At 39.2% G+C, this 8,937-nt stretch overlaps 1 protein-coding gene across 1 annotated transcript; it reads right to left on the bottom strand.

Moving 5' to 3' along the window:
- Nucleotides 1-1,200: 1,200 nt before the first annotated feature.
- On the bottom strand, nucleotides 1,201-7,994 carry hspa4l (heat shock protein 4 like). The gene is made up of 19 exons (XM_010767008.1): nucleotides 7,614-7,994; nucleotides 6,552-6,609; nucleotides 6,263-6,403; nucleotides 5,932-6,054; nucleotides 5,750-5,849; nucleotides 5,399-5,532; nucleotides 5,069-5,313; nucleotides 4,910-4,986; nucleotides 4,661-4,812; nucleotides 4,453-4,559; nucleotides 4,216-4,349; nucleotides 3,801-3,997; nucleotides 3,529-3,603; nucleotides 3,286-3,429; nucleotides 2,626-2,751; nucleotides 2,421-2,528; nucleotides 2,158-2,277; nucleotides 1,870-2,031; nucleotides 1,201-1,780 (listed from the first exon to the last, which is right to left on the bottom strand). Exons 1-19 carry the CDS (start codon nucleotides 7,718-7,720, stop codon nucleotides 1,604-1,606), a joined length of 2,487 nt encoding a protein of 828 aa, XP_010765310.1. The 5' UTR covers nucleotides 7,721-7,994; the 3' UTR covers nucleotides 1,201-1,603.
- Nucleotides 7,995-8,937: the final 943 nt, after the last annotated feature.

Below are 8,937 nucleotides of genomic sequence, written 5' to 3'. Positions count from 1 at the left end.
CGATAGTCGGTAAAAGAGTGTTCAGAAGACATATAAGTATTGATCGCGTTCTCCCCCCAAAAAATGTGCCATTTTGAAAATATTTTCCGTTAGTCTCGGGGCTACGTCACAGGCTACGTCACATGGCAAAACAATCGTTGCCCCCGCCCCCTCGAAGGATCCCACTCCTCCGGGTTTGTAAGCTTATTCTGTGTCTTATATTTCATGAAGTTCATGAATATATTTCCGGTTTGTTTTTTTCAATTCTTAACAAATCCGTTGTGCATTAATTGTAGAGAGAACCAACGTGTATACAAGGAAATAAGTAAATAATATAAGCAATCAGAGGAGTGCAAACACGCAGGATATTAAATGTTATTTAATCTACTGCTGCAACTAATAATTGTATTTGTAGTTTGTCTATAATAAAATGTGTATATTAATGAATCGACAAATAATTTGAGATTTTTGTCCTAAACCTAAAAATATTCAACATATAATACAACTACTATTTAATTATTTGTCTAGATTTCAATTCTACAACCACATAACTGAGTCTTCACTGTTTGTCTTGATTGGCAAAGATCTGGTGGCCTTATTAGATAAAGTTATTTATATATATATTGTTACTGCTGAAAAATTAGAATAAAAGAGAACATATTGGATTCTTTCCTATTTTCCTTGTTGCATTAAAGATCTGATCTGTTAATTTTCTCATGATTAGTTTTTCTTAATGTGTAATTTATTAATTTAATTTCAAACAATAGAAGGCTTCATACACATTATACCTTAAAGCTAAATTTGACTTGCGAAAAGTTTTGTCACTAGGTTTCCTCTTATTTGGTATTTTTCGGATTAAATTGTAGTAACAGTATGTTATCTCCACCAAACTTTCTATTTTTTTTTAGCACAATACAGTATACTACAGATTTAGCTAAATATCTTCATGTCCCACCTTTTGTTTTGTACAGAAAATCTAATTTCAGACTATTGAAATTTGGTCTTGCATACAAATGCATTTATTTTTGACATCCTTATAGCCCGTGACTTAAATGTGAAAAATGCAAGAAAACGATAAAGGAGATACTCAACCAATAAATTACTAAAGAGATTTGTTGTATCAAGTATTGCCATTGTACTAGGAATATTTTCTTTATGTACATACTGTATATGTACTGCTCTGTTTACTAAAAAAGTATATAGAGTTTCTGGACATGGATATCCTTTCAAACTCATTTAATACAAATATATATAACTTGTATTAGTGAAACAAATGAATAGTTCTGCGACAGCCTGTTCTTCTCTGTTGAGTGATAGGATTTGCTGCAGATAATGTATGCCTATGAAACACATGTTGTACAGAGGAAACAGGTTACGTTAGAATCTGAGTTTATTCTATTGCATAATTTCTTCATTTATAAATATGTCAAATCTTTGTGAGAATACAGCACACCATCGTCACACATAAGGATGAAAACAGAAACCTCAAAAGGTAAAGTCCAATGGGGGGGGCCCACAAATAAAAGTGTCTGGTGATGATTGAGAGATGGTCCCAGGTTCAGGTGTTTCTACTCTCTAAATGGTCAGCTGTGGGGGAGCAGGGGTGGTTGCAGTTTGCTTTCTCTCAGTCCACCTCCATCTCTTTTGCACCAGGCTTTGTCTGCTGGCTTCCCTTCCCTTCTGCTCCTTGCTTAGCTGTCGGGTCATTATGAGCTCCACTGTTTTGGTCATTCACTTCAGGGGCCTCCTCCACCGAGGGCTTTGGTCTGTTGATCACTGGATTACATACATCCTCCAGTTCCTGGTGAGTGAGAAGCATACGACATGTTGGCAAAGGAAACCCACTGATCATTACAGTAAGAAATACATCTTCGGTAGTCGTTCACATACCTGTATTTTGAAAATGATTTCTGCTACTTTGACAACGGGATCTTGAGTGATACCGAGTTTGCTCTGTGCGTTCATCATGCTGTTCATCCAACCCATGCTTTCATTCACACACTTCTCCACAGTGCTCATTTCCTCTGCACTCAAATGCAGGTATCGCTCGTCCTAGGGGAGAAATTGTGACAAGAAAATTACAAAAATGACTACTACTACTCTTTCAAAATCTTTCCTTTTTGTAAACCTATTTGTATACTGTATGTACATGCAATACATCCCATCGAAGTGATGTACCTTCTGTTTATAGGAATCCACAATCTTCATGTAGAGTTGCATTTTTTTCCCCAGCTCTTCAAAAGCCCTCGGCCTGTCCTCCTGCTCTCTGTGTCGATCCTGAATAGGTTGACCCAACCTCTGGAAAATAACAGAATTGGTGTTCATGTGTCCAGAAATCTTAAAAACCTTTAAAATGTCTCTAAGCCTAAGTAGCTTGGTTAAGCTTTTCTTGTGGTTTAGTAAATCCCATCTAAAATTGAATACAGAATTGAAAAACCTACCTTGAGTGCATCCAGCTTCTCCTCATAGACTTGTTTGGGTTGGTCTTCTCCATCCTCATACAGCCAGTTCTCTGTGTCCTCCAGCAGCAGAGTCAGCCGATTACTGTCCTGTTGTCAATGTCCCAAATTAAAACAGATATTGATTGAATACAGTAGTAGTTAATTTGCTTGGTAGATCAAATGTATGCTAGAAAACTGCACTTACCTCCTCAGTGATATACTTTTCATATATGCCACAAAGTTTGTCCCTCAGATCGTATACATACTCCTCTACAGCATTTTTAGCATCATTCTGCTCCTTCACCAGTTTGTCCTGGATAATCATCTGATGCTGTGAGGAAGAAAACAGAAAAAAAGTCACAGGAGGCAAAACAATAACAGCAAAAACAAACAATATAGTGTTATCTGACTGAAAAAAACACAATTTAGAGTGTAAAAGTTGAGTTTAATAAACTTTTAAAAACATTACATTAATAATTAATAAGAGAGCAGCTTGCATTTTTAGTAATAATCATTTAAATATCTTAAAATCTAGTATAACTTTGTGGCTTTAAAACCCCAAGTTAAACATATAAAACGCGTTACTGTACCTAAAACCAAAATGTAGTCCGAGATGATAATTCCTGTGACAAATAATTCCCCTAAAATAATACTGGCACAGATTATGTAAATAATCAAGCATTAAATAAATACTGTGGTCCCTTGTTGGGCCAATCAGTGTTTTGTGCCAGATTGTAATATTGAACATAACACGTATAAATTACATATCAGGTTTTTAATTCAACTCGATCCATTAGTGCTCAGGTAATCAACATTTCAGTCAGACCATGACTCAGCTTTTCTAAAGGCCAGAAAGAGCACTGACCTCGTACTCCACAAAGTTGTTAAGGACATCGTTGTCGAGCTGTCGAATATTGTTGGCCACGATGGGCAGATCTATAATCTTCACTTTGACTTTGGGCTTGCTCGCCCCTGCTGCTGGGTCTTGCTTTTCTCCAGGCGCCCCCTCCTGAATTTGGAAACCAGGAAACACAATTCAGTCTTTTTTGGAGTATGTTACTCAGTATCAAGGTTAAAATCTGTTATCCTTTATTCAAGTCCAGCTGACCTTACTGCTGGAGCTGTTGTCCTCGTTCTGCTGGTCCCCCGGGCTCTGACCCTCCTGATCCACCTGCATTTTGGACTGAGTCACAACACACAATCAGCTGTTTTAGCCAAGTCTGGTTGGATATAAATAACTTAAAAAATGATATTTAGAAAAAATCGAAAGTAAAATGAACCTTTAGTGTATATCAGACAAATGTAAAGGAATTATCTTTGCTGCAAAATCCATTTAAAACAAAAGATAGCACAAAAGGAACGTTGGCAAAATGCTCTAACCTGGTCCTCTGCTTTGCCTTCATTCTGCACCATTGGCTCTGAGTCCATTTGCATGTCCTCTCCCTCTCCTTTCTGCTTCTCGATCAGAGAGGCGCTGGACACGCTGAAGATGCCGTGGACGTTGACGCGCACTTTCACCTTCACTTTAGAGCTGTCTCCGTCCGGCTGGGGAACCACATTCTGTACAGAAAAACATCCTGGTGGCAGATGGAAACAAAATGAGTGTTTTAGTTAAAAAGATTCGATGAAACACCCTGAACATAATCCTTTAAGGTGGAAGTTACAAATTGATATCCCCCCAACACCTGGCTTATAAGGACCCATCTGTAGGAGACTGTGTCCTCTTTCTTTAGGTATTCAAATGGGCCAACCAAAGAAAATACCAAGGGCACTTATGGGTAATGATCAGAGTTACCTATCCTGTGGTCTGGGTAGTGGAGCTCTTGGGGGTTGCTGTAGAAGGCTTCAAGGTCAAAGGGTTCCTTCTTGTGAAAGGTGATCACTTTGGAAAATGGGGCAGCGTGGTTCTTACTGAACACCTCACACTCTCTGTGACAAAAAAAAATGCAGTAAGAGAAAAAGAATGTCAGAATGCACAAACAAAGTCAGCAGTTACTTGTTCTTAAAGTTAGCTAAGGTAACCTGTCCTTACCCCAATCCATCCTCTGTTGGGGACTTCCAGCGAAGAGTAATAGGAAAGGGAACCACGTCAGTGATGGAGAATTCACGCACTTTAAATGCTGGAGACAAAATTGCACACTGCACGCAAACAAAGAGCACAAATTACATGTTACGAGCTATAGAGTGTTTGTAAAGTGCTTCACAACAAGGAATCATTCGTGTCAAGAGAAGAGTCACACCTGAAGTGCACAGCCTCTAGCGACAGCTTCGTCGGCGTTGAGCGTGGTGCCGACGTCTGTTCCAAAAAACTTGGCGATTCTTTCTTTGACGGATGGGATTCTCGTGGCTCCTCCAACTATCTCTACTGCATAGATATCATCCCGGCTCAGCTCTGCCCAGCAAACAGACACATGACTCAGTTTATTCTTACTATAAACTGCTTTAATGAAATGTACCTTCACAAATTCTACCAAATTTGAGGCACATACTTGATTGTTCAAGGACTGATTTCAGTGGCATCTCTACTTTCATCAGATATTGACCAGACATGTCTTCAAACTGGCCCCTATGGGTAAAAATTAAGAATAAAAAAACATTTATATTGCGTTTCCACTATAAAGATGCATGAATTAAGAGTGAATGTGTACCTGTTCATCTTGCCGGAAACATCGATGTCGTTCATGAAGCACTCGATGTTCAGAGGCAGATCAGAGGAGTTAGCACTCATTAGCTTCTTCAGTTTCTCACACTCCTGGTGCAGCCGCAGCAGTGCCCTTGGGTTCTCCCTCACATTTAGCTTGTACTTGCTCTTAAAGTCCTCGCAGAAGTAATCAACCAATGCCTCATCAAAATTGCGTCCTCCAAGGTATAGGTCATGTGCAGTGGCGAGGACCTGACATAGCAAAATTGACATGAGTTGAGATTGGACATTTCAGGTTTAGATGTTATACGAAGCGGGAAAAAGGTGAAGCTCTAACCTTAAGCTTGCCTTTGTTGAAGGCAGTGATGGAGACCTGGAATGAAGAATGGCCCATGTCAACAAATACCACATTTCTTGGCCTCTCTTCTGGACTAGGAAGATCCTGTTTGTAGATCCCATATGCCAAAGCCACTGTGAATGAAAATTAACAAAGTGTTAAAGCAAAGATATTCTAATGTTGGTGGAGTTATCAAGACAGTTTTTCTACCAAAAATGTGCAAGTTCAGTATGCACCTTCGTATCAAATTGGAAAGGTTAGCGCAATTCACAAAATGAATTGCCCTTCCACGTAAGATCAATGCACCCTCCTAGAAATGTCACTCTTACTTATTTTGCCAAGAGCACTGACCTGCAGTAGTATCATTAATTAGCCGTAAACAGTTCAGCCCTGCGATTTGAGTTGCATCAAACACGGATCGCCTCTCAGCATCTGTGAAGAAACTTGGGACCTGAAAACAAGACACAATTTGTTATGTATCATTGAACCACTTTAATTATGTTAATGCTATTCTAATTTTGTTCATCACTCACAGAGACGACACAGTCCACCACCGGCTTCTTCAGGGCGCTCTCTGATGTCTCCTTCAGCTTGGTGAGCAGCATCCCAGTGATCTGCTCCACGGTGAACACTTTATCCTCATCCAAATAACGCACCTGTAAACATGATAAGATTAAGACTTCCGAGGCTTATTGAGAGTAATTATTAGCGTTTTATATATTAAGCCAATAAGTTGTTTGGAGGTTAATTACAGAAGACCAAAAACATGTGTACATCTCGCTCACTTATCACAACTATTTTTTATACAAAAAGGTGTACAATGACACAAAGTAAAGCCTCCTGGTGGTTTGTACAGTGCTTTACCTTGATTCCAGTGTTTCCATTGGTCAGTTTATGTAAGCTGTAGGGCAGTTTGGGTTTTTCAGCTTGGACAAGTGGGTCATCAAATGCTCTGCCGTGGAACTTTTTGAAGCCATGGACAGTATTTTTGAAGTTTGTTGTGATCTAAAATAAAAAGACACTCAGTAGATATAGCCAGTATTTTCTAAATGTGTATTGTTGTTCATAATCAAAAAGACAACTGTTACAATTCATTCATTCAAGTGATCATTTTATATTATAGATTTATTACACAAACAAAGGATGATCTTACTTGACTTTTAGCTGCATTTCCAATCATGCGGTTTTTGGAGGCCAAAGAAACACAAGCCCTTGATGGAAGAAAATCACATCAACAAATTATGTAGGCTACGTCAACAAAATAACGTATATGTTACCAGATATGGCAGACGATGCTCGAACTGTAATTGACTGTTGCAGACAGAGTCAAATGTCCAGGGCTCAGAGGCAAATATCAATTATAGAAATGTACCCAAGAGAGTCTGAGGAAGAACCACAAACTAGGGCATTGAGACAAAACAGATCACCTTAAAAAAAAACTGCAAACCGTTGTGTGACAATGATGAATGCTTCTTGCCATTTAGGGATCCATTTCACACGAGCTAGCAGTGACATGTCACTCCCTAATTTCACCTTGCCACAAAAAATCCCTATTCACAAAGGTGCAATGCTCAGTCATTCTCCCCAGTAGCACATCGCTGTTTGAAGGATGCTGCAGAAAATGTACTCCAGTTAGCCTGCTATACAGTAGTAGCTCCAGCAGTGTCCAAATAATCTAATCACTTGATATTGTAAGATTTGTATTTTATTATCTACTCTATGAATAAAACACTCTCAATTCCCTGTCAACTATGGACTGTTTCTGCTTTTGGGATGTATCTTTGGCAGGCCATAATAAACGCACTTTCGCCATGTCATATTTAAAACAACTTATTACCCTTCACAGCGTAGAGTATAGTAACATGCTGTATAGCCCACCGTAATCTAAATAGCATCCTGTTTTCCCTTTTCAGTCAACTTTGCGGGGCACTGTTTATTATTATCAGGACATGTCTGTTAGAACGAAAAAAGGTTAGTTTAGAAAGACACGCTTCATTTTTTACCTATAGCCTACGTAAAAATGCTGTGACGGTGGAATAAACCAATAGCCTCAGGCCTCATGACGCCGCCACCACCATCCCTGCTGCCTATGTATTTATTTATTCACCCATACCTTATCATCACTGTTGTGCCAGTGCGCCTGCAGTAGCAAGCGTTGCGTAACAAAGTCAAAACCAGAGCACATTTAACGGTGATGATGACGGTCAATACTTACGGGGTGCATCTGTCACTGTAATCGTTGGCAATGGTTTCAATGCCACCGCTCCTGGCCACGGCGATGTGACAATTTTGGTAACCCACATCAATCCCTACCACTGACATGGTGAGCGCTCTGAAATGCACCTCCTGTAAAATATATTCCGCAACGACCGCACTTGACAGCTATTTAAAAAATACACATGCAATGGTGGTCTATTCCAAAGATCTAATGTAATTAAGCGTGTCCTCTAATCTGGAAAAACTACGAGAAAGCTAGCTGAGGGAATACTAACTGATTTACTAGCTGTAATGTAAATCGAGCTGTTTATAGCAAACTCATTCAGAGTAATCCCAGGGAGCAATGATGTCCAGACCGGATTCTCCCACTCCGAGGCGGCCCGAGCATCACCAGCGGCTCTGATTGACGGATCCCCTTCAGTCCGCCCCCGCACGACTCTCATTGGATGAGTCACCCCCAATGCCCTTATCTGATTGGTGTGAAAACAAATCAATAAAAGAAAAATCTAGAACCCCTTGGAAAGGGGACCGTGAAATACGTCAAATTCACTAGAGACAGCAGTAGCTTCACAGACACGTTTGCCCTAAATGTAAGCTGTCAGGTAGAGTTTCTCTGTCCAAATGAAGTGATTCAGGATGTATCTGTGCACCTTAGAGTAAAATATATGACATGACAGATTTTCTAATTTATCTCTGGAGTTGGAGTTGGCCCGTGGTGGCTTCCAGTTTGAAAGCAGGAGCTTCGGAAAAGCTTTGGACAGGGGAAAGATAAGGGTGTGGCCGAGCTGTCCATCTACCCTATGTTAATACGTTGTTACAAATATGATCATGTAAACATGGAAATAAAAGGCCAAATAAATCTCCTTGCTCTGATATAGCCAACTGCTTTACTGAGTATTCCTTTAACAATAGTTTATCTGTTTGTTTTTTTAAATACATCAACATTAAATGTCACTATCTTTATTATTTTATTTATTTGTTTTGCTTCCACGTAATATATTCCCAGATGCCCATATTCACATATGTACCCCTTGCGGTGGTGTAAGAAATACTACAATGTTTTTTTCTAAACTAAAATAATACTGTGCTTGCGACTGGTTAATTAAAGCACCAAATTATTGTTGGAAAAACTACTTAAAGTATGTAGAAGAAATATACAACTTGATTTATAATGTTCTGTTAATATAGGCCTTTGCGTTGTATTATTGAATCATGATATAAACGTGCCACCAGCATTTATTTTTAGGTAGAGGATACTCGTCTAAGTTAACGTTAAAACAACCTTCAATCATTTAGAAAACATAATCAGAGGTTTTGATTAA

Source organism: Notothenia coriiceps, unplaced genomic scaffold (genome assembly GCF_000735185.1).
Source record: "Notothenia coriiceps isolate Sejong01 unplaced genomic scaffold, NC01 NC01_scaffold00004049, whole genome shotgun sequence".
Taxonomy (NCBI): domain Eukaryota; kingdom Metazoa; phylum Chordata; class Actinopteri; order Perciformes; family Nototheniidae; genus Notothenia; species Notothenia coriiceps.
The sequence above is the reverse complement of the archived record's forward strand: the minus strand, read 5'-3'. Positions and strand labels throughout refer to the sequence as shown.

What these genes read in the sequence shown, in the direction of transcription:
- hspa4l (XM_010767008.1), bottom strand. Translation starts at nt 7,720, where the DNA reads ATGTCAGTGGTAGGGATTGATGTGGGTTACCAAAATTGTCACATCGCC. An exon ending in CTACCCAGACCACAGGATAG is followed by an intron (nt 3,998 to 4,215) that starts GTAACTCTGATC and finishes ATCTGCCACCAG; the next exon opens with GATGTTTTTCTGTACAGAAT. An exon ending in AAAAGTATATCACTGAGGAG is followed by an intron (nt 2,529 to 2,625) that starts GTAAGTGCAGTT and finishes CATTGACAACAG; the next exon opens with GACAGTAATCGGCTGACTCT.